This window comes from Hydra viridissima, unplaced genomic scaffold, assembly GCF_058129835.1.
Source record: "Hydra viridissima isolate aposymbiotic clone 2 unplaced genomic scaffold, HvirCarnegie_v1 scaffold_11, whole genome shotgun sequence".
NCBI classification, from domain to species: Eukaryota; Metazoa; Cnidaria; class Hydrozoa; order Anthoathecata; family Hydridae; genus Hydra; species Hydra viridissima.
The window spans coordinates 11,681,565-11,707,221 of NW_028324310.1; the positions used below are offsets into that span (position 1 = coordinate 11,681,565).

At 34.9% G+C, this 25,657-nt stretch overlaps 2 protein-coding genes across 3 annotated transcripts in view; one reads left to right on the forward strand and one right to left on the reverse strand.

Moving 5' to 3' along the window:
* The window catches only part of LOC145191037 (uncharacterized), a 258,530-nt gene that overhangs the window by 228,088 nt on the left and 4,785 nt on the right, over positions 1–25,657 (forward strand). Inside the window, exons 1-5 of one of the 2 annotated variants that reach the window (XM_090067585.1) lie at positions 21,490–21,644; positions 21,789–21,905; positions 22,019–22,090; positions 22,876–22,985; positions 23,199–23,234. In XM_090067585.1, the coding sequence (XP_089923711.1) occupies positions 21,825–21,905; positions 22,019–22,090; positions 22,876–22,985; positions 23,199–23,234 (299 nt within the window). In that variant the 5' untranslated portion in view covers positions 21,490–21,644; positions 21,789–21,824. Of the gene's footprint in view, positions 1–21,489; positions 21,645–21,788; positions 21,906–22,018; positions 22,091–22,875; positions 22,986–23,198; positions 23,235–25,657 lie in introns of those variants that run through there. The other variant, XM_090067586.1, reaches the window with a different exon arrangement.
* Positions 10,279–11,367, reverse strand: LOC149882191 (uncharacterized). The gene has a single exon (XM_090065903.1). The coding sequence runs from the start codon at positions 11,365–11,367 to the stop codon at positions 10,279–10,281; it is 1,089 nt and encodes a 362-aa protein (XP_089922029.1).

Here is a 25,657-nt window from a genome sequence, read left to right on the forward strand (position 1 = left end):
GTGTTGTATGATATTGGTTGAATTAGCAATTTCACCTTTTCGATCGATAATTCTTCAAAAATATATTTTATATAATTTCTTTCGTTGTCGATCGAATCGTTTCCGAACAATTTAAAAAAAGCCGACAAATAAATAGGCAAATTTTTTGTTTTGGAAGTCAAAACAGAACCCATTACCAAAAACATGATGAAACGAGCAAACACGTCAAATATTCCGTGTGTTGTTTCGCATAAATAAGCGTTAAAATTGAGCAAAAACCTATCAACGAGATCCTCCTTCGTCACGTTCGCATGATACGTTTGAAACACCCCGACCACATCATCGTCGGTTCTAAACGGTAACTCTTTTTTAAATACAAAACTCTGATAAATCAACGGTAAAAATTCGTCCCATTCGTTTTCCTTTGCAAAACCCGAAAAATCCTCGATAGCCTTTAACAGCGGTGCGGTTTCTTTTATAACGTATTCGTGTTGCTTTTTTAGGAATTCGCTCATTGCCGTTGTTAACTCTTTCGATTGATAATCAAATTTGGCGTAACGACATAATAACGTTTTTTCCCATTTTATCAAATTCGTTTTTACGTTGTCAAAAAAGCGTTTGGCTATTGTTCCCGTTAGAGTAGGAGATTCGCCGAGCCACGATTTTTCGAGCAAACCGCTCATGATAGGATAATAAGGATCGTCTTGTAAATCTCTTTGCACTGTGACGTGTTCCAGTTCGACGTTGGTTTTTTTAAAGTTAACGTTGTCGGCTTTTATTTCCATCTTCCATATTTTCGAAAACGGAAACGAATCGTCGACAAGCGATATTCCTCCCGTTACCGAACGAATCACGTTTTGATAGAACGAAATTTTATCTCTGTCTTCGAGTTTAATTTCGTTTGGTTTGTTTTTGTTTGTAAGATGATCGTATAGCTTTTGTAAATTTTCGTTTGTCTTTCGCACGCTGTTGCCGTATACGATGAAAATATTTAAATCGTTTAATTGAGGTAGAGTTATTTCTTTGCGATGTCGCACTTCCATGGTGAAGCTGTATAAATCGTCCCATCCTATAGTGACCGGAGTTTGACACATTCGTTTTAAAAACACACGTTCGTATTCGTGTTCTTAAGACGACGAGTCGGGAAACGTCAAACGACCTTTAAATTGGCAAAAACGTAACAAATATTCGTCTTTGTGCATTTGTTCGACGTATTTTGTTTTTTCTTCTTCTTCTTCTACACGCATTTTTTTTTGCGCAGAAGGTGAATAATTCGACACGGTCTCGCTTATACCGCTCAAGCTCGAACTCGTTAAACGATAATTCGTACCTCTTTGCGAACGAAGCAAACGAGACAATTCCATTTGTCTCACACGATCCGAAAACGCGTTGGTGTAATTGCGTTTTACAAGTTGACCAAACAAACTGCCGTTTCTTCCCGTTTGTTCCCACGTTTCCCATAAAGCGTTATCGGTTACGGCTACGGTTTCGTTTTGCATGACGTTTTGCAATTTCATGTCTGACAGCGCCATGCGATTGTATTCTTGTTCGTTTCTCATGCGATAAGTAAAAGGATCTTGGTTTAAATTTTGAAACAAAAGTTTTGAAGGTAAATTTTCAAACGCGATTTGATTTTCCTCTCGTTTTCTATCTCGATCTTCGTCGTTATTTTCCACTTCATCTTTATCGTTATCGTTAGCATCCGCATCTTTCACAAAAAGACGCTGTCTTTGCCACACGTTTTCTCTCATGTTTTTTAACAAATCAAAAACGGAATTTAAGTTCATTTTTTTTTTTTTTTTTTTTATTTCATATAATCGATATCAAATTTTAATCTTAACAAATCTATAATGCAAGTTTTTTTTTTCTTCGTAAGACACGACATGTACTTGGTTGCGTGAACGTTTATTTGTTGCAAGTATTTATGGAAATTGTTCGAATTGAAATACTCTTTTAACGCCGTTATGTTTTCGCAAACAAACGCTTTTATCGATTCGTTTTTGTCCTTTTGTTTCCTTCCAGAAAACGCGTATTCGTCGGGATACGGATACAAATGTATTTTTATAAATTCTTTTATCGACGATGCGACGTTTTCTTTAAAACATTTAGCAAACATTTGTTTTTCTTCTTCGCTCATCAATTCGCATTTGCCAAACTGAACAGGATTGTAATGTTTTATCATGTGCAACAACAAAATTTCAATTTCGTTTCGATCGAAATCTTTACGTTGTTTCATGTTCGGTATATGATACATGGCTCTCAATTTGAGTTTGATTCTCGTGTTTTGTCTTTTTAATTTTTTTTTGTCGATTTGTTCGATCGAACGCCGTTGTTGTTGTTCTTCCTCTTTTAACGATAAATAAGCGTTTAATTCTTCAAACCATAATTCGTCGTACGTTTGTTCGAAAATGTTTGTTTTTTCTTTTTCTTGCACAATTTCCGTCAACCAATTATCGTTATCGTAATCTTGTTTCAAACTATTGCTCATCATCGTCGTCATCGTCATCTTCGTTTCGTTTTATTCGTTTGAGCAAAGCGTTTGCTCGTTTGATTAACGATCTTCTTTTTCTTTCTTTTCTTTCTTGTCGTTGTTGCTGTCGTTTTTGAAAAAGAATCGTTTCGTCCTCGTTGCACGCTTTTATACGTTTTTTTTCATCGACAATCGGGGGGTTAGATCTTTTTAATTCCGGGGGTTCGTTATAACACGATTTTAAATAAAAATGTTGATTGCGATCTTTAACTTTGACGTACGGAAAAGCTTGAAACGATACTAGTTTTTTAGCGACGCTCATGCTCGAATAATCGAAATCGCATTCGCCTTTAGCGTCTACAGGCACAAACACTTCTTGTCGTGCGGGATTGTCTAACGAACTTCTCAATCGAGCCGCGCTGCTATTTTTTCGAAAAAAAGCCAAATGTTTTCCCTCTTTTGTTTTATCGTCTAACAAATCGACTATGGGATGTTTCAATCTGCTTCCGCCAGACGGAAACTCGTTACGAAACATGGCGTGAATAGCAGAACACGCGTTAAACGCGATGACCAATTTGTAATGAACTTGTAAATTTTGCCAATGAATCGAATGATTGGGAACGCTATGAAATACGGTCATGGTGCCTAAACCGTGATGCGAACCGCTAGAGCATAGCGTTAAATATTGTTCGCTTTTTACACACAAAGGGCTTATATCGTCAAAAAGAATCAACGTTTTGATGTGTCTTTTTTTGTTGTTTTGCACGCCGAACGCTTCCAAGCTCAAAGAAGAAATGCGCAGTATTTCTTGATCCAATCGTTCCACGCTGTCTATGATGGTCAAATATACGGCTCGAATGCGATTGTAATCGGAACTCACAATGGAACGCCAAGCTTCGAGTTGCGAGGGCGAAGTTTGTCTGCTTTGCAAAACAAAAAGCAATTCCGCGTGAGGATATTTACCGGATTTGATCAGGTTCAAAGCCAAAGTCGTTTTTCCACAATTGGTAGGACCCAACAAAATGGCGTTTTCAGGATAAACGTCTAAACGAGGTTCGAATATGAGATGTTTTGCCTTTTGTTTCTTTTCTAACGATCCGCCATCGCTTCGTTCGGTATAACACGGTTCAAAACCTTTCTCTTTTAACAAACGAAACAAAAAATCTTTTTTTTTTTTATCGTTTTCTTCTTCTTCTTCTTCATCATCTTCTTCTTGTTGTTGTTGTTGTTGTTGTTGTTGTCGATCATCTTCTTCGTTTTCGTCTTCTTGTTGACGTTGCTGTTGTTGTTGTTGTTGTTGATCGTCTTTTTCGTTTTGTTGATTTTCAAAATATTTTTCTCTTTCTTTTATTCTGCGAATCATTTCATGAGTCATTTCGTTCATCATTTTTTTTTTTTTTTTTTTTTTTTTTAAATAATATACATTACACACGTCGTCATATAAAAATAAAAAAAATTTAATAACAATGTTTCTCTTTATATTCTTTTTTTTTTTTACAAACGTTTGTTTCTTTTAAAATGGGGAAGGGTGTGTTGTTCGATCATCGCGCGTCTATTTCGATAAACTAACCATTCGTTTACGATCTTTTCTTCGCACTCTTTCAACGTTGCAATGTGGTCGTCGCTACACATTTTTTGCATATCGCCTTTGCAACTCTTGTTCAAATCTCGAACGGGTTTTAAACGATAATGATCGCGTATTTCTCCCATCACGCCGTCGTTAAAAATGTAAAGTTTGCTGTTGATGTTTTTAGCAAAGTCGAGCGTGTTTTCTATAATGCGAATTCCGTTTACGCTGCTTTGCATGCGATTTTGCAACACTCTTTTTGTTTTTTCCACACCGTCGTCATCGTCGTCGATTTTACAAACGTAATCTTTGAAACAAAGCGCCGTTTTGTTCATGCCTTTGGCCGTAATTTTTTCGTTTTTGTCGCGAGTTTTAAAATTGATTTTTTTTAAAGAATAACACTTGGGAGCTAAAGCTACAGCTTCTTGTATGTACCACGGCGAAGGCACTTCTTCTTGAAAATAATCGGCTTCTTTGGCATGACTGTCGTCGTAACGATAATCGTTCTTGTCCAAATTGCTGTAGTCTAACCATCGTCTAGTATCGGGATTTTCGTAAAGACGTCTGTCTATATAATCTCTAAATCGTTCTGCATCGTTATCGTACGAATAATGGTTAACAGCCACACCGTACGAATCCGTATCGGCCAACAACAATTGAACGTCGCATTCGGGCAACGCTTGTTGAAAACTCCAACGAAAACGATTGATTTGATTTTTGGCCAACGACAAAACGGTAGCGGCTGTCAATCTCAAAGACTTCATTTTTTGTTTTCTCTTTTCGCGAACGACCAAAAAAACGCATTCGTTCAAATTGTCGTCTTCTTCTCCAAACACCCATTCCAACACGTGTTTTTCTTCTTCACCGTCACCGCTGCCGCTGCGACGATAAGGCGGAGCCAAACAAACGATCGATTTGCTGTCGCGAACGAGGCATTCTCTCAAATATTCTTTGTAATAATCGTCGTAAGTATAATCGGGAGTAACGTACGTTCCGTCTAAACGCACGCGATGAGCAAAAGTGTCCAACTTGTATTTTTCGACAGGCTCGCGAATCAAATTGCCGCTGTCGTCTACGAACAAATACAAAAATCGCGGGTCGATCATTTCCGTCGCTTCTTCCGTTGCAAATCCTTCGCTATCGTCGCACAGCATTTCGATCACTCTTCGCGTGCGAGCTATCGTTCGTTGCAACGTTTTTTCTTGATGGTTCACGTGCATGCTAGTGTTGTGTTTAGCGGCGTCTTGACAAAGCCAACCGTAATGTCCGTTGGTGCAAAGCTTGCAATTTTCGGCCGTAATCTTGTCTCCTCGCAAAATAGCTTCTTGTCTGCGAGCGATGTTGTTTTTCACCATGTCTCTCGCCAACGGAAAAGTCCAACACGGCACCACGTAATAAATTTTGTTCAATCGACAACCCCAACGTTCTATCAAGTCCAACAAGCACGGAAAATATTCCACCGTGTCGTGCGCCGACAAACGAAAAACCAACTTGGGCGTTTTGTTCAAAGGCAACGTGTACGTTCCGTTTCTCAACTTTTTTCTCGTTCTTTCGATTTCGTAAGGACTCAGTTCTTCGGGAACGGTTTCGCGTTTTTCGATCATGGGCGAATAACCTCCCATCGCGTCTTGGTATTCTTCTTTCATCTCCACGTTGGCGTACACCAAACACGTTTTGCCGAATCCGTTTTGAGAAAAATCGCCGTATTTCGCTTTTATTTGTTCCAACGTCGCGCACGAATAATCCATTTCGCCCGCTTGAAATATCAAAGGTTGCAACTGCGCTCGAGCGTATTGTCCGTTTTCGTCGTACATTTTTATGCATTGTCGATACGAAGGCAGTTTGGCGATCGGATAATCGTCCGTGTCGGCCGCGTATTTGCATATTCCGTTGGTCGCCATTCCGCCTTTGAGCATTTTTTCGATCGTTTCGTGATGTTCGAGCGATTGAGGAAAACGAATGGATATTCCGGAGTTGACAGAATTGAACAGGCTGGCAAATTTAAAAACGGAAACCACCTTCATCATGTGATAACCCGTGTTTTCGAACATCTTGTTGTCAAAATCGATCAACACGGCTCCCAAACTCGTAGTGTCCATCGCGGCGTACAATTTCAACAGAGGTCTCAACGTTTTCAACTTTAACAGCTCCCACATTCGTTTAGCGTTGGCGTAAGCGGGTTCTATTCTTTTCATTTCGTCTTCTTTCGTTTTGCTTTTGCTCAAATGGTTTTCTGCAAACGTTTCTATCGACGGACAGCGTTCGTATTCGAAATCCAAACGTTCGTCGTTAATGTGTTGATAGGGAAACACCGTTTTTTTGTTCAACAACGAGCGCAGTTCTTTCGTTTCGTTTTCGTTCAAATCGAGGTTCGCAAAAAGGTTTTCTTCTTTCAAAAACGCCATCATGTTTTCTCGCACTTCGGCTTGCAGCGTTTCTCCGAGCATGGAAGTGGCAGAATCCAACGATTGGTTCAATATTTTTAAACTGTCCAACACTCGCACCGCGTTGTCAAACGAATAAAGCGCGATTTTCGAAGAGCTCTTGGCGATCGCAAACAGTTTGTCTTCCAACGACACGTGTCGACACGTCTCTTTGTATTTTTCTTCTTCTTTTTCTTCTTCTTTTTTGTCGTCGTTTCGATTTTCATCGTTTTCTTCTTCGTCACCGCCGCGAGGCATTTTAAAAAAGCTAAAACAATTGCCAAACGAACAGTTCAAGTTCAACACTTGATTGTCAAACCACGAATTGTGAGCGTACACGTTTATAACGGGATCCAGTTCGATTCGAGCGCCGTAACTCATGTTGCAGCTGTTGTGAGCCAAACCGATCGTTTTTCCCGTCCAATGACAGTGATCCACCACCACGTGATCTTCGAACAATCTCATTAGCTTTTCGTGTTGCGCGGCGTACGCTTTGCTCAACGCTTCGTTACCGCCGTACAATATTTCTCTCGTTCCCGGTTTTCTACCGTCGCCGCACAGTTGATAAGATTTGCTCAGCATCACGTTGAAAAACACGTCGTATTCGGGTCGCGAATCGCCGTACGCTTTTACCATTTCGATCCAAGGGTGTCTTCTTTTTTTCAAGCTTTCGTAAATCGTCTTCAGCCTTTGTCGAAACTCTTCGCCACCGCCGCAGCCGCCGTCTGCCGTGAGACGTTCGTTGGTCATCCGTTCGTAAAACGGCATCAAAAGGTTCCACGTTTTTTCGGGTTCGGGTTCGCTGAACAGTTCGAGATCGAACACCTCTCTGTCCGTAGCGTCGGCTTTTTCTTCGAAACACTCTTCCAACACGCACAAACAACGATACAATCGCGCCGGCTCGAACAAAAACTCTTTCGTCGATTCGTAATCTTTGCCCACCAACCATTTTTGCGTGTTTATCAGCAGATCGTTTGTCATGTCCATGCGAGTCACGCCTTTAAACAACCATCGTTTGACGTTTTCTCTTTTGATAACGTTGCTAGCGGGGTCGATGGCGGAGCTGGGAACGTCGATCGACGAATCCGCGTCCGGGTCGCGAAGCGACCCGGAGGTGGGGCCTGCTGGCCCCATGCCGCCGCCGCCGCCACCCGCCGCCGCCCCCGCCGCCGCCTCTGATCCCAAGACATCAGCAGCGCCTTCATCGCCAGCGGGAACGGGAACGGGAGCGGGAAACAGAGGCGATTTCTTTCGACGAACGTTCAAATCCAGTTCTTGTCTGCAGACGGTGCAACGCTTGTTTAGCTTTTCGTCGTTCCGCAGCGAACGTCGTTCTTCGGCGCTCAATCTCAGCTCGGTGTGAAGCGGTTTCAACACCTCGATCATGTATCGCTGCACGCTCTTGGCGATCGTCACCATGTCGAAACATCTCAAATCGGAAAAGTCGCCTCCTTTTTCGTAAAGACACTCTTCGAACGCGGCTCGTCGTTCGAGTCTCAACCAAGGATGGTTCATCTCCGCGGGCAGTTTGCTCAACGGGCAACGAGACATGCTCTCTTCGGTGTTTTCGTAATACCAAGTCACCGCCGTGCGACGTTCGCCAAACAACGAACGAGCCAAAGGAGGATGAGTGCAAAACAGCGAAAACGTGTGACAAAAATATTTTTGAGAACCCAATTCTCTCGTGGTGGGAGTCGTTTTTTCGCGAGCGCTCTTCACCAGTTCCGTTTCCGTGTCGAACGTCATGAAAAACGGAGGAGCCACTCTCGAGCTGCCCAAAAAAGATTCGTTTTCTCCGTAATAGCCGTGTTTGGAAAAAGCAAACTGGGTCTTGGCGTAAAATCCTTCGCACGAGGGCGAATGGTTGCTCAATTGAGTGAAAAACAGCGAACACTTTTCGCACTGCTGCATTTTTTGCAAACGAGCGGTCGACTTTTCGTAATAAAAACAGTGTCGCAGAGTCAACATGGAACAAGCGTGCATGTGTTCTCCTCCTCCTCCTCCTCCTCCTTCTACACCTCCTCTTTCTTCTTCTTCTTCTCTCAAAAATATCTTTAACGTGTTTCTGTTTTGCAAACGAACGTTTGCCGCCTCTCGTTCTTCTCGGGTCGAAAACTTTTTGTGCTTGTCTCGTTCTTCGGAAAGACACTTTCGACTTTCGAACAAGCACTTGATAAACGCTTTCGTTTTTCTGACCGCTTTCCTCTTGAAACTCTTCATGTAATATATCGCGTTGTTGTTTTTTTCGCGATACGTCCACACTTGCACGTTGCGATCGAGAAAATAGTCGTCGTACGCAAAATCCAGACACGTTTCGCGCAAAGTTTCCAGAGTCACGAACGGTTTTTTGAGCTTTGCCAACGCGGCTCTTTGAATTTCGATTTCTTTTTCGCTCAGCCCTTCTTCCAACAGTTCGTAAAATTCGCTTTCTTCTTCAATGTCGGCGCTGCCTCCGTTCGTGATGTTGCCGTCTTCGTCGATGTCGTCCTCGTAACGCGATTTTAAAAACTCTTTCCACTTTTCTAACGAATCCACGTTCACCTTGCTCAACGTTAACGAAACGACTATCGCGGCGTAAAAACACAACCCTTCTCCGAACAACGGCGAATAATCCAAAAATGTTTGTTCTTTTTTCCACGCGTCAAACTCGTTGTTTTTGTTGTTGTTGTTGCCGTTGTTCTTCTTGTAAAATCGACGAGACTTTACAGCAGCAGCATCGGCAGCAGCGGAAGAAGAAGAAGTAGCACCGTTGGAATTGGAATCACCGCGTTGCCACGGTCCGGCAATTTCCCATCGATTTTGTTGCGCTTCGAGAACGAGGTTTTTTTCGCATCTCTTTTGTCGTATTTTTTCGTTTCGTTTTTCGATTTTGATTTTCAGCTCTTCTTCGGTCGAGGCTTCTTTGACTTTTCGTCTTTTGTTTCGCTCTCTTTCGTTTCGTTTTTCCCTTTTGATTTTCAGCTCTTCTTCGGTCGAGGTTTCATTGTCTTTTCGTCTTTTGTTTCGCTTTCTTTCGTTGTCTTTCTCCCTTTTGATTTTCAGCTCTTCTTCGGTCGAGGTTTCTTTGTCTTTTCGTCTTTTGTTTCGTTTTCTTTCGTTGTCTTTTTCCCTTATGATTTTCAGCTCTTCTTCGGTCGAGGTTTCTTTGTCTTTTCGTCTTTTGTTTCGTTTTCTTTCGTTGTCTTTTTCCCTTTTGATTTTTAGCTCTTCTTCGCTCATCAGATGTACTCTTTTTAAACCGCCGATCGTCGTCAGTTGTTTCATCACTTTCATATGTTTTTCTTGTTGTTGCTGTCGAACATAAGACACCGCTTCAAAACGAAGCAAGCACAACACGCTCCAACCGCTCCTTTTCATTCCCATCGATACGGCGCTTTTTTCCAACGTTTTTTTTTGTTGATTTTTCATCGAAATGTCGTACGATAACACGTTTACATAATACACGGGACTTTGGTAGTCTTGCAAACGAATTTGATAATATTCGTCGTCCACGTCGAATTCCACACCCAAACAATAAGCCATCGTAAGGTTGTATTCGACGTAATACGTTTTGTTAAAACACGACAAACGGTTCGGTTCCAAAAAAGTCTTTTCGTAAAGTCTTTTGATCGTCTCGTTTATTTTTTTTTCGATCGAATCGATCGTTTCGGAAGCTTCGTCGATAACAGCTTCGTTGACTATTTCGTTGTCTACGAAAACGCGTTTAGATTCGTACACCAATCTGTTTAACACGTCCTCGTTTTTAAACTCTTTTCTTTTGAATTTCATTGTTTTTTTTTATTTTTTCTCTGAAAAAATAAAAAAAAAAAAAATATACAATATTTATTTAAAAAAAAAAATCAACAGTTTTTATAAAAATCCATCACTTTGCGATTTTGTTGCGGATAACCGATTACGTTTCCTAAATACAATCCTTTTACATCTCTAACGCGCGACAAAGCTGTATACAATTGTCCCGGCGCAAACTGAAACGAGGAAAACACCACCAATTTGTCAAACGTGCAACCTTGAGCTTTGTGAACGGTCATCGCATAAGCTAAAATAAGCGGATAGTTTGTTCGACTAGAAACCACCGTTTCGCCTTCGTAATGTCTTTCTTCGATTTTTTCGATCGCGCTCGTTTGATTTTCGTTGTTGAATCTAACGTACACGCAACGTTCGTCTATTTTAGTTATCGTTCCCAACGAACCGTTGTGCAGCCGTTCGTTCAAATTTTTAACCAACATCACCATCGCTCCCACTTTTACTTCCAATTTTTGAGGCAGCTGAAACGAATAACCTCGAGCGTTGTAATCGCTGCTCGTAAACACGTGAGTTTTTTCGTTTTTGATCAGACTCAACATGTATCGATTGTGAACGTTGCATTCGGCGTTTTTAAAATAGAGTCGAGGCACGTTCAAAGGCAATTCCTCTTCGTAACGAGAATTGAAAAAACGCAGCGTTTTGCTCGACACCGTTCCGAGGCGAATTTCGCTAAGCGCTTTTGCAAACGTTTCGTCTTTTTGTCGTCTCGACGTTTTCAATTCCACTTTTACAAAATTCGCTTCTTTCCAAGTTTCGCTTTCAAAACAATAATTTCCGCTTACCGGCGATATTTGAAAAAAATCACCGCTCACGATCAGTTGCACTCCTCCAAACGGTTTATCGTTTCCTCTCGCCGCTTTCACCGAACCGTTTAAACGATCGAAATAGCTTCCGTCTAGCATGCTTATTTCGTCGACGAACAGCACTTCCAATTTTTTCCACGTTTCTTTTGCGATTTCGTTCATTTGTTTTTTAAAACCCCCGTTTCCGTCACCGATTCCTATCCCGCCTAACGAATGCAACGTGATTCCTTCTTCGAACAAGCTAGCGGCTATTCCGGTGCTAGCCGTCATACGACATTCCGTTCCGATCGATTTTAAATAACGATAGCATTTTCGAATCATGTAACTTTTACCGCAACCGCCGCTTCCTGTTAAAAAAACGTTTTTTTTAGCATCTACGTTTTTCATAAATATACTTTCTTCTTCTTCTTCTTCTTCTCGATGCCGTTGTTGCATTTTATTCCTCGTTTTTTTTTATTTTTTATTTTTAAAAAAAAACAAATCGATCTAAAATGAATAAAAAATCGATCTTTTTTATACGTTTTCGTTGTTGGTTCAGCTGTTCCGTGATGTCATATCGATATTGATTTAAAACTTTAAACTTTAAACAATGTTTTTATTGTAAACGTTTATATCGTTCCTTTGTTAATACGTGACGTATCTCTGACGTAACTGTTAAAGTGTACAAATTGTCATCTCGTTACGTTAATATTGGTTTAAACTTTGACCTATAAACATTGTTTTTATTGTAAATGCGACCGTTTATTTATTCACCTGTTTAAACCAATTTACCGTATAAATACGACGTTTTTTCGATAAAAAAAATCATTCGAAACCAAAGCGAACAAGAAGCAACAACTCTCATCAAGAAGAAGAAGAAAACAAAAAAAAAATGAAATTTGGTTATCCAAACTTATCAGAAGCTACTTGCTACATGATTACAAACGTAGAAAAGGTAGTCAACGATTCTAACAACGGAGGAGTAGGTTATGTTCAAGCTTATGTTGTTCCTATTTTTCAACTGGACACTCTCACTTTGAACAAAGTCAATACAACTCTCGATCCGGCTTTTTACCAAAAACCCATCAGAGTGAATTTACCTTTGAAAGCGGATCGTCGTTGGACAACCATCAAAAACGGTATGCCTTCGTATTCTTTGTTAGAATATAAAAAATGCGTCGAAAACCACTTGCTTTTTTACAGAGCTGAAAAAAAGTTTTATATTGACGATCCTTCTGTCAAACGAACCATGATTATGAACAACGGCAAAGAACGTACCTATGAAATTCGCGATGAAATGGATATCTTTTTCGTTCAACTCGTTGACCCTTCCAATCCAGAAATCATGATGAAAATCATCAACGAATGCATCATTCATCAAAACGCTGTTTGGAATCGCGAACATAACGACAATCCTTGGAAGGCTAAGAAAGTAATGAAGGACGACTTTAACGTTCAAGAAATTCAAGCTATCGAATTTTGCATCGATAACACCGAAAGATTGAGAAAATTTTTCACTCCTTTTTATCCCGAGGCGGAACAAATTAACGCTGTCGATATCACATTGTAATTTTTTTGTTTGTTTTTAATATACATGAAATATATATGAAATGTGTTTTTTTTTCAGATTGTAAAAAAAAAATTAATAAAAAAAAATGACATTTTCTACTCGTTTGGAAGTATACGACGAATGTGTTTTTCATTCGCCCGACGATGAACAAAACAACGATCAAAGATATAACCAAAAGGTGTTTTGGATTGACATTGAGTGGAATGATGAAGAATGGAGAGAAGAGTTGTATCGGTACGACTTGTCTCCACCACCACAGGATGATCCTTCGATTATTCGCAAAATTAAAGTTTGTTATCTTCACAATTCTAAAGAACTCGTTATTTTAGATCGCGAACTTAACAAATTTGATTACAAGTATCAAGGTCTTACTTTGGTTAACGCTTTGATGGCGTCTTTTAGCAAACAAATAGACTTGAAAGAACAAACGTTTGTAGAAGAACTCGAAAAACTCAAAAACGATTATGAAAGAATCGAAACGAGACTAAAGAGCATGCGCGATGAAATGTTTGACATGTTTTACTTTGGCAGCAACAGAATGATACCTACTATGATTGAGTACGGCTTGATACCGAGTGCAGCTACGACATTGAAAAATCCACCTTTTCGAGATTTTGATTATAAAAACGATCCTCACACTGTAACTCGTATCGCTTTTGAAGACGAATGCATAAACAAAGATGGAAACGTATCTTGTACAGTGTCGTATTTTTGGATCGATATCGAATTGAACGATAACGAATTGATTTGGAAAACGAAATTGTTCAATCGCATCGATGATTTTTTGGCCTTGAAATCGACAACGCCGTCTTTGGAGTCTTTGAACGCGGTCTCTTTTGTTCGCAAAATAAAAGTTTGCTATTTTAACGATAGCGAACCGCTTAATCTACACTATACGCTAGATCGTGCGGTGGAAGAATCTGATTATGAAAATCCCAAAAAGATGTTTGTTAAAGCGGTGGTAAGCTCGTTTAACCGACAAATCGAATTGCACAACGAAATATACGAAAAGGCGCAAGAAAAGCTCATCTCGCAAATGAAACTAATCGAAAACCAAATTCAAGAAATGTACGAAGATATGTTTTGCGAAAGCGAAATGATACAGTCGCGCGATTTTGAATACGACACGTGTTCGCAATGCAATACAGAAGAATACGGAGATTGGGACGAAATATTGGACGTTTTTATTTGCAACTTGTGTAAAATATCTAACTTGTATATCTTGCGTAAAAAATATAATATATAATTAATATTTTGTTTTATTTTAGATGAATAATAATAAAAGAAAAATAACAAATGCTGAAACGGATAACGAAGAAAAAAGACAGGTAAAGAAAATACCCCCTCCTTTGGTTTTACAACAACAACAACAACAACAAGTCGCTGTAGATCCTTACGCTTTGAAAGAAAAGGGTTTAAACTCTAATCAAAGATTGTCTTTTTATAACAACCAAATAAAAAAATTCTAATAAAAAAATCGCTCTGTTTTTTTCCAGATGATTGACTGTTTGTGCAAACGATGTGAAAAAAAACAATTTGAAAAAAAATCGCTAGAATGGAAAACGGATCGTTTCATGCATTACATTCGAAAAAAAAAAGAAGATATTCGTCGACTCAGAAAGATCGATCCGATTTCTTGCGATTGCACGTGTTGTCAAGTCGAAAAACAATGGAAAAAAGAAAAAAAAGAAACGCTTTTACAACTCGCAAACGATAAATTAAACGATTGGTTAAAAAATCACGAATGTTTTGCAGATTTTTACATTAAAAAGAAAACGTTCCTCGACGAATTGTTTGCTAAATACGACGTTTATGTTGTAGATAAAACGTCTTTATCTTATTGTAAAAATCACGCTCGTGCGATAATTCGAAACGAAGAAGGAAAATCGATGATTATTGACGACAATCCTTGTTTGTGTAAATTTTTATCTTGATTTTATATTGTTTTTTTAGCATCATAATAATAATGGTACGCATTCTTCATTTATCAAAAAGCGAGTTGCGAAAACCGAGATTGACCAACGTGAGAAAAATACCAAAGATGGAAGAATATCTCGTTTTATCTCCTCATCATACAGCTTTATACGGAATCAAACCTTATCCTTATCCGAGAAATGTTCACGTGAAAGATTACCCCCTCCTTAGATCGATCAGAGGAGATATTTACATTATTCAAAATGACGATGAAGGAAACACTGTCGATATCGATAACGATATTATAAAACGTTTGCCCGAAATAATGAAGAACGACGAAAAGAAACGAAAAGAAATGTGCGAGTCTTTGTTGAAAGAGGGTGTAAAATTAATTATATAAAAATATTGTTGTTTTTTGTTTTTTTAGTTATTAAAAAAAAATGAAATATCGAGAATTTGTTAATTTTGTTTCGTTACGCATTGGAATTGATTGGAAAAAAATGGGAAGAGAATTGAACATTCGTCAATACAATTTGGATACGATCGATTACGATTACGATCGAGAAAAATCATACGAAAAATCATACGAAACTATACGAAGATGGATGCGAATGAAAGGTTATTCCATGGAAGATGAAATATCAAAACATGAACGCGTTTATTGGAATCACATATTTACCTCAATAGATCGAAAAGATTTAATGTTTATTTAATTTATCTATCGTTTTTTTGTAATTTTTTTTAGATTAAAATATAATTACAATGGAACAAAAAACGTTGAGCAAGGAAATAAACGACGCCTTTGAAAAAGTTATGTTGTTTGGTCAACTAAAAATCGAAATCGATAAAAACGAAGAACATAAATCGTTGTGCTGTTGCAAATGTTGTTGCAACGAATTTTGGAAAATATATTGGAAAGAATATTTTGAAAAAATTATTTTTAACGTTGTTATGAAAAAATAAAATTTATTTAACAAATATTTATATATTTCTTTAGTACATACATAACAATGCAAAATGCAAAAGCTGAAAAAATTCTTTATCTATTGACAGACGTCGAATGCAAAATTAGAGTTGTAATGGACGAGAATAAAGATGAAGATTATAAAACGTCTGTCGAACGAAATTCAAAAGTTGCACTCGATACGTTTTACAAATTAAGCAGAAAGATTCGTCACTATATCGAATCGCCAAAAAATGATGTCGATTTAAAGGAATCATTACAGAAAAGCAACAAAATAGCCATGATCTATTTAAAAAAATGGAAGAAATTGAAAAAAAGGTTACACGAACATTACGCACACAAAAAAACAAGTTTTTCAATTTGCTTTGTTTGCGAAATATATATGGAAAAAAACTCTATTTACACAACAAAATGCTACACTTGTCGTATTTCTTTATGCTGTAGTTGCATACGTAAACATCAACGACTTCACCAAAACGAAAATGACGACGATCCGATCGATTTATCGTTATTCAATTCGCATTTATTAAACTCGTCTCATTGTTAAGACAGCAACGTTGATAAAACGCTGTTTTTTTTGTTGTATACGGTGTTGGTTTTATACGACTGTTGTTAATGGTGAAATTAGGTGAAACCGTAGCAATCCAATCGATAGCTAATTGAAGCTGTTGCGCTTTTTCTTTTCCAAAATATAACGCAAAAAATACAATAATAATTAACAAAATCAAACTTGTTATTTTATTTTGTTTTATTATATCCATTATTTGCTTAATGCAACTTTTTTTCTCGTTATTATTCTCCATTTTATTATTAATTCCTTTTTTTTTGAGCTTATACCGATATATATATTTGTTTTTATTCGTATTTAAACGGTTTTAAATATTGTATTTAGATGAACTGTAAAAAAAAATGCAACCACTGCTATGCTCGATTTAATCCTTACTCTACCAACGAATGGGAAGACATATGGAAATGCAAGCATCATTATTTGTTTCTCCTTTCGCTCGACAAAGAAAATTTAATACCGCTCAAGGAAATAACTAAACTTTTAGACGATACAAACAACGATCGAAACACAAACATTGGCGAAAGAGAAATCGAAAGTGCTATCGCTGTTTTTCTTCAAACAGCTGTAAACATTACCGATTTTGTCGATCGATTGAGATGTTGTGCCTATCTATGGGGCGTATCGGAACAAATTGAAAATAAATTTAATTCTATCGCAAATTCGACAGCATTTAAACGATTACAAAAAATACGATTTTAATATACATTGTAAAATATTTATTCTTTTATAAACCAACATTCGTAATGAACAGGTTTTATTCTATTTATTCGTTTTTTCTCTTTCATCTTTTTCCACCATCTTCTTAATCTTTTAAATGGATTTTTAATCGTCATATCTCGTTGTATTGATCGATGAAACGTTTGTTGATGTTGTAGAACTTGGTATCACTACAAATTTTTTTTTACTAGGTGATAATTTGTCTAACGCTTTCTTCACCAAATATCTACTAGCACTTTCAGTAAACGCCAATGGAAGAGGTGATAATATTTCAATAGCTTTGTTGGCTAATTCACCTCCTCCTCTCTGTCTTTTTCTTTTTGTCGCTTTTTTTTTCGTTGTTTTATTCTTTAATCCGTTACCACGATAAGGATAAGGAGGCATGTATCTTCTTCCGCTCATTTTTTTTTCAAAAAAAATTTATTCCATTAAGTAATATATATTAAAACTTTATTTATTATTTAGCATCATTATTTTTATCTATTTTAACGGTGTTTTTTTCTTCAATTAAATTGCTCAACTTATATTACTTAACACCTTCTTTTTATTTATAGATTAGAAAATAAAAAAAAATGGTTCTTGTTATCCATTTTTCAAAAGATCGAACGATCTGTCAACCCACGTTTCTCGAAATTGATCAACTTCCAAATGATTTGATTCATTTTTGGTTAACGACTGAACACGTTATTTCGTTTTCGTCTGGTGGTAAACTTAAAACCAAATGTAGCGACTATGGATGTAACACGCTTTATTTCACTTTGTCAAAAGACCAAGATGTGTATATTACAAAATACGATCAAAATAAAACGATCATCGATATCGAACAGAACTTTCATATGCAATACTTAGCAAATGAAAAAGAATATTATGTTTTCCACACAGACGAATTTTATTTTACCATTGAATGATATTTTTTTACGAATAATATGAATAATATTTATACGAATAATATTTACTCTATATTGCGATATAACTCCAACTCTTCCAGCAATAACGCATTTATATTATGTTATATATTTTGTTATAGATTAACAATAAAATGGTTCATGTTCTCTATTTTTCAAAATATCGAACAAACTGTAAACCGACGATTCTCGATATTACTCGAATTCCAAATGAATATGAATTAGATCGGCGTTGGTTAACAAATAATTACGCTATTTCGTTTTCACCCACCGCTTTAGTTGAAAACTATTACAGACACGATGGCGAACGAACTGTGTTTGTCCTTTGTTCAAAAAACGAACACGTTTATATTACAAAACATAACAATCTTCATCACCTTATCGATGTTGATGATGAATATTTAGATGAAAGTTTTGAATACAACGAATACGGAGCAGATGAGTATGCATTTATCTCTATGGACATATGTGTAACAATTGAATAATACTTTATATTTTAGATTAGAAATAATGAACGAAGAACAAAAAAATTTATAATTCTAGGAATTTCCCAGGGAATTTCCCTAAAAATATATTCTGTTAAGTTTAATAATTACACCCGTCTTATTTTCTATTTTACCTCCGGTTTTTCTTTTGTTTACTTTTCTCTGCATTTTGATTGGTTAATTTTTCTTTTGTTTACTTTTCTCTGCATTCTGATTGGTCAATTTTTTCTTTTGTTTACTTTTCTCTGCATTCTGATTGGTCGGTTTTGGACCCCCCGCAACGTTTTGTTTACTTAAGGGTCGTCGTTTGTTTACTTAAGGGTCGTTTTCTCTATATATACCGGTGCAAACGTTAATCTCTCATTTGGGCGAAAGCCCCAGAGGAGATCAGACGACGAAGTTATGCTCAAATTTTTTCCAAAATGGCGTCGAAGGAAGGTGACTTTGTTGTACATTTTATTTTTTCTTTATTTGTAAAAATGCGCGGTTTAGCGTCTTTGAGGACTGGGAACTAGTTATATTTTTAAAACGGTGTTTTTTTCATTATTTTACACGGTGTTTTTTCATTATTTTACACGGTATTTATTACGTTTTTAAACGGTGTTTTTTATTATATATTTTATACATATATTTGTTAAACGCATATTTTATTCATTTTTTTCATTTTTTCTATAATGGAAGCTGTTTCGGATGTATTTTTATTTTTCAGCTATTCTTTATTCGCACATTTGTATATAGAGTATGACAAATGTGGATCAATCCGTCCGTCCGCACTTTCCTGATTGGTTGAAATTCATCACGTGATCATGACGTCATTTGTTCCAATCACATCATCGATGACGTCATCATGTCGTCACATTCATGGACGTCACAATCATGTTGGGGAGTCGTGCAAGCACGACGACACAACGTGATTGTGACGTCCATGAATGTGACGACATGATGACGTCATCGATGATGTGATTGGAACAAATGACGTCATGATCACGTGATGAATTTCAACCAATCAGGAAAGTGCGGACGGACGGATGCATCCACATTTTCATACTCTATATACACATCATCAGATGGATATCTAATAAATGTTTCAGGGTAAAAGCTTTTAAAGACAAGTGAAAAAAAAGGGAACTGGCTATTGGGCTGAGATAATCATATACTAAAAGCGACTAGGATTAAACTCATTGGTTTGGGTTCTAAAGGACTTTTAAAGAAGCCCTTTATGTACAATTTAAATTTAGAACTAGTTCTATATTTTTACTCTTATAGCTAAAAACTATAAGTTTTTTATAACTAATTAAAATTAAGTGAAGCACCAACAAATCTAGTAAAACATAAAAAAACGGAAAAAAAAAAAGAAAATTAAATGTTAAATTGATTGAACTATCGAAAAAAAGACCCTAGTAAATACACGTTTTGAAAGCAAGCCTCAGATTTGAAGTATCGCTTGAGATTTCATCTTCAATTTTTGTATTCGAGTCTTTAAGTTAACAATCAATAAATGTGTACACTCTTAGAATTTCGACAAATTAATTTTTTTATTTGTTTGTTGGTTATTTACTAGTTTGAAAAATAAAATGAAAGCTAAAATCGGAAGTCTAATCCATAATATTTAATTTAAAACAAAATAATCTTTGAGTGTTTTTATAATGGAATGTTTGAATTTTATGATTTTTCAGCCCTTTTAGTTTAAAGTTGAAACTTTTCTGTGGTTTTCATCCTATCTAGTGACGTTGTAGAGCTACTTTTCTACGAGTCCTCTTAGTATTATACAGGGAAAGAATGCAATAATCTTAGTTAAAAAATAATTACAATATTTTGAAATCTAAATCATTTTAGCAACAACTTCAAGCTAATCAAAGTATAAATATATTAAGATTCAATCCAACATAATAAGTTAACTTCACTAAATTTAAAATAAAACTTTGAAAATTACCATAATGATGTTCTTTAGTCGACAGACGTACAGTTTCATGCCATCATGGGAACTCTCTAGTATAAAACTTTAAGTTAAAATTAAGTTAATAATCTTAAATATTCAATTGGAGTTAAACATCGCACAGTGTGTTTGAAAAAGTGGCTGAAACGTTTTTTCTGATTTGATCTGTGGTTTTTATAAGATTTTTTGATTTTTATTAGTTGTTGCATGCAAATTCATGTTACACTTTAAACTACACTTTCATAGCGTTGTGCATTCAGAAGAGTACAGTGTACACAGTTTTTCCCATGTTTTTAAAACATCAAAAGATTGGGGCTATAAACAAAATCAAAGAGGTTGGTATTAACCATGCTAACTTGCAAAACATCTTAGAAGATGAAATGAATAAAACAATGTTCGTCAAAGATCAAGAATATATCCTTGAAAAGATTCGATTGTTTATTCAGAATTTTCGAGTAATGTCTGCATATCACAATCGTAATTTTGCAAGTCTAACAGAATAAGAAGTAAACTGTTGAGAGGATGACTTAAATCAGGATCCAAATACTGACTTTGACACAATATTAAGACATAATAGACCAGAAAAACTTTGCCAGAGTCTACAATCAGAACAAAATGGAGGATAGTTTTCAGGTAATTTACTAATACTAAGTAAGGAATAATTAAATTTTTTTTTTCATTAAAACTAACTATCTTTCATAAAGTTATTTAAAAATTCGAACTTTAATGGGAAATATCTTCACACTTTGGTATTTCAGCTCGGCAAATATTCACACTTCTGAAGTATAAGCAGCTGCTGTCGGCGCTAAATCAAGTCCTGGAAAAGCAGATTTGGGGCAGAATAAGAAAAGTTTCTATCCAGGGAAAAAAAACCTTTACTAACCTGAGAATGAGCAAATAGAGTCGTACGCACACACGCACACACATAGTGTATTTATCCTGAACCAACTTTTATCACTTGATATCGCATCTGACTATTAAGCCTTATATTATTTATTTTTCATAGAGTTTGATTACCTAAAACAATATAATTACTTGTTTTACAATTAAAGTAATAGATATTGCAATTAACATTTAGGAAAATTAGCCTGTAAAATTTATTAAAAATTAATCTCTATCAATAATCAACATGTAAAAGTTATGTGGAAAAACAAGCAGAGCCTTTGAAGCTAGGAAAAACAAGCAGGGCCTATAAAGGAGAAAAAGCGGTCGTGTCCAAAAAGACCTTTCCTACATCAACATTATACAAAACCAAAATAATTAAATTTAAAACTGCTAACTAGTTTTGATATTTTGTTGAATTGTGTATATACATCATATGAATGATGCATTCAGTTTAATCATCATTTGACTCAGGCATTCAATATTCTCTTATTTTTAAACTCAAAGAATATCTCATTAATAGAAATTTGTATCAAAAGTGGAAATCTGTCGCCGTTTTTCCCGTGGGACTCATGATTTATGCTCTAAGTAAAAAATATCTACGGTGGCGAAAGAAAGTACATAGTTTAACTATAAACAAATGGAGTGGTTGAGATAACCAGCCTTTCAATTTTGGAGGTAGTAAACGATTAGATTATTCAGATTTTACAAGATAGATAAAAATTATGTGGCTGGGCTTATTTTTACTTTAACTATACGCATTATACTCAGTTATACAAAGCTTACCTCAATAATATTAAAACTTACTTATTCTATATTTAGATAGCATTGAAATTTCCCAATAAAAATTGATTTAAAATGGAAAAATTGTATGAAGATTATGAAAAGAGAAAATTGCAAGAGCTAATAAATGACATGTTTAGAATTGGATGCGTTAAGGTTTCTCTATTTTTGTATTAAATTTGGTAAAGTAAATGTGTATCTTGATTTTTATAGATTCTTTTGTTTGAAAATTATTGGCTTAAATAAAAAGGATTAACTTTTTCATAAAGGGTTTTAGGTACTTTTCAATGTACTTACGTGGAAAGGAAGAGTTACTTATCAAAGTGCAAAATGAACAAGTGGTAAGTGATGACACCAAAAAATTTTTTTTACAAATATAATTGTGAAACAATACCATGGATGCAATTAGCTAAAGGAGTGTTAACAATAAACATTTTTATTTTTAGCTTAACCTTTTCTAGTTATTTCATTTGATAAAATAAATTCAATTTAACAGTCTGTTTACAATTGCCCTAAATGTTTTTTAAAATTTTGTAACTATTTAACTATTCTTATATAAGTATTGTTAACAAGCTGTTAAAATAATAGTTAATGGTAATTAAAATAATACAATGCTATAGTATGACAAATAATTATTTGATGGTATGTATATAGCGGTTTCAAAAAAAAAAAAAAAGCACATTGTTTAAAGCTTATAAAATTTATGCTAGAAATAAATGGAATTTTTATGGTAGCTAGTTTTTTGCACCACGTGTTAATTTTTTTTGCTTTCTTTAATTTTTTTTTTTTTTGGTTAGTATATCACAACTTTTAAAAACATTTAACAGAAAATGTGTAGATCATAATGATACAACCATAAAATTTTTACAATTTTTTTTGTAATACTTAAGCAGTTCTTTTTTCCTTTGCAGTAAAGTAATACTCATTCACAAAATTTTCTTTAAAATCTTTGATGCAATATTTGTTCAGTGTTTTAGTAAAAAAGTTACCATTATTGTAAATGTAATCAGTAATCTATTTCAGTTGTAGGCTATTAATAATTATGGCTTATTTAATAAATGTGTAAGTAAAAATATTAAAAGAAATTTAAGTTTTGGATAAATAAACTTTTAAAATATTTATCCAGCCATTGCATCCTGTTGATAAACGTTTTTTTCATGAAACTGTGACTGAAGAAGGTTCTGAAGAAGAAGAAGAAAATGAAAGTTATATTGAAAAACCACTTCCTAGACTTTGGTAAATTTTTTTTTTTTGCAAAAAGTAGAATAAAAAGTATATTTTTGATTAACTTTTGTCAGAACTAAATAATAAACTAATGTTCAGAACCAAGTTTAAAATATCTATAAATTTTGTATTAATGTAAAGGTAACTGTCTATCGTTCAAATAAAGCTCTAAATTTTCAAACATTTTTTTAATCTTTTTTTCTTTTCACTTTGTTTCATATACAGTGATTCGCTGATTATGTCAAGAAGTACACAGCAAAGGTTGGTGAACTCAAAAAAGCTGTTATGAAGTTTCATTCCTAAAGTTTTCTTTTCTTTTTTTTTTTTTTTTCTTTTTTTTCTTCAAAATAATCAAATTAAATAAAAAATTATCAACAATAAGAATTTTCTTTATTGTAGATTTTTACAATTTATAATTAGTAAATTTGTTAAATAGCATCCAAGTCAACCAACAAGTTTATCCTATTAAGACTTTTTTTAAAATGATAGAGATTTTTTTGAAAAGTTTGCAATATTTTCTCTTCCCTGTTTCTTTTGATTACCATTAGTATTTATTTAGAATTGAAAATAATAACCTTTAGTAAAAGGAATGCAAAATTAATTTTTTATGTACTGATCTATACATGCAAGATATTTAGTTTTTTTGTTTTCCTTTTTTGCTTGGGGTGATCATTAAAGTAGGAGAACAAAAAAAGCTAAATATATTGCTCTTATCTACAATGCATGGAGGTTCTAAATCTGTTTTTATTAAAATCTGGAAATATACATACATACATACATACATACATACATACATACATACATACATACATACATACATACATACATACATACATACATACATACATACATACATACATACATACATACATACATACATACATACATACATACACTACCAACAAAAAGTTTGAGGCAGGCTAGGAATTTTTAGAAATAAGTGAATAAACAAACTTTTTGAAGTCTAATTTAAAGTTTAATTAATATATTTACAAAGACTAAATATTGTTATACATTTTTTATCAATAATTTCTAATTTTAACAAGCATTTAAATTAAATTTTTGATTCTTTAAAATAATCACCTTTATTCTGTATTACAGCTGTACAGATCCTTGGCATACGATCAATCAATTTAGACAGTTTTTCAGGTTGTATTGTGTCCCATTTTACTTGCAATATGTGCCAAAGGTCTTTCACAGAAGATGGCTGTTCTTCTTGCACATTCCTATCAAGTTCTTCCCACAACAACTCGATCAGATTAAAATCTGGTGATTGTGGTTACCATTCCATTATTTTAATATTTTCTGGCTTTGAAGATCTGGTAAATAAGTTTTGCAGATTTTGCTGGTATGTTTCAGGTCACTATCGTGCATAAAAACATACTGATCGGAAAATAACCTCTCACCAGAATACAGGATTTGATGTTCTAAAATGTCTTTGTACACCTCTTCTTTCATAATTCCTTCAATTTTGCGTAGGTTTCCAATATTTCTCCCACCAAAACATCCCCAAATGACCACAGATCAACCCCCATGTTTCACAGTGGGTATTAAACATTCTTCCAAATACCTTTCCCCTGCAAATCTTCGCATGAAACACAATGTTTTAAACCAAAAACTTCAAACTTGGATTCATCTATCCAAAGGACATTTTTCCATTCTTCAATTGACCAATGTTGATGATTTTTAGCCCAATTTAGCCTTCTATTTGATAAACAAATCTTTTTTATTTCTCTATCTTGTAATTAATTAGTTTTTTTAGGCCTTCCAGTACGTTTTCTAGTTGCATTCTTACCAGTTTCTTTGTGTCGTTGTAATGTCCTTTGGACACAACATCTTGAAATTTTCTTTTTTTTTTGAAATTTTGACTTATGAATAACCTTCTTCATAATAAACTTGAATTCTTTCTCTTTCAGCAATGTTTAATTCCTTTCGTTTACCCATTTTTTCACTTTTTTTACAATTTTTAGACAATTTTTGCCAAATTATAAATATCAAAATTCTGTGCTGGTTATTTTTCTTTTTACTACAAAAAAGTATGCCACACACAAGGTTTATTAATTGTCACTCTAGTAAAGGTATTAATAACACTATTTCTTAACAGTGGGCTATTTTCTGAATAACTGATTATTTTGACAAATTAAAACTGGTATGAGTACAACTAGAAAACGCAAGTTAAAATTGGAAATTATTGATCAAAAATGTGTAATAATATTTAGTTTTTGTAAACATGTTAATTAAAGTATAAGTTAGACTTGAAAATGTTTGTTTATTTGCTTATTTCTAAAAATTCCTAGCCTGCCTCAAACTTTTTGTTGGTAGTGTACATACATACATACATACATACATACATACATACATACATACATACATACATACATACATACATACATACATACATACATACATACATACATACATACATACATACATACATACATACATACATGTAACTTCCTGGCTAAGATGTGTGCAAGCAAGAAAATCTATAGAGCTATACTAGATGAATTTGAAAGGAGGCAGAACTTAGGTAAACTTTTCAAAATAGAAGATCATCAGTTTGTTATTTTAAACACACGCGTAAATTTTAGCAACTTTCCAGATTTAACTAACCTCTGATTTAGAGTCTCTATACCCTGTGGAGAAATGCTGTATATTCAGTTTTTTTGTTATACCGCTTTAAA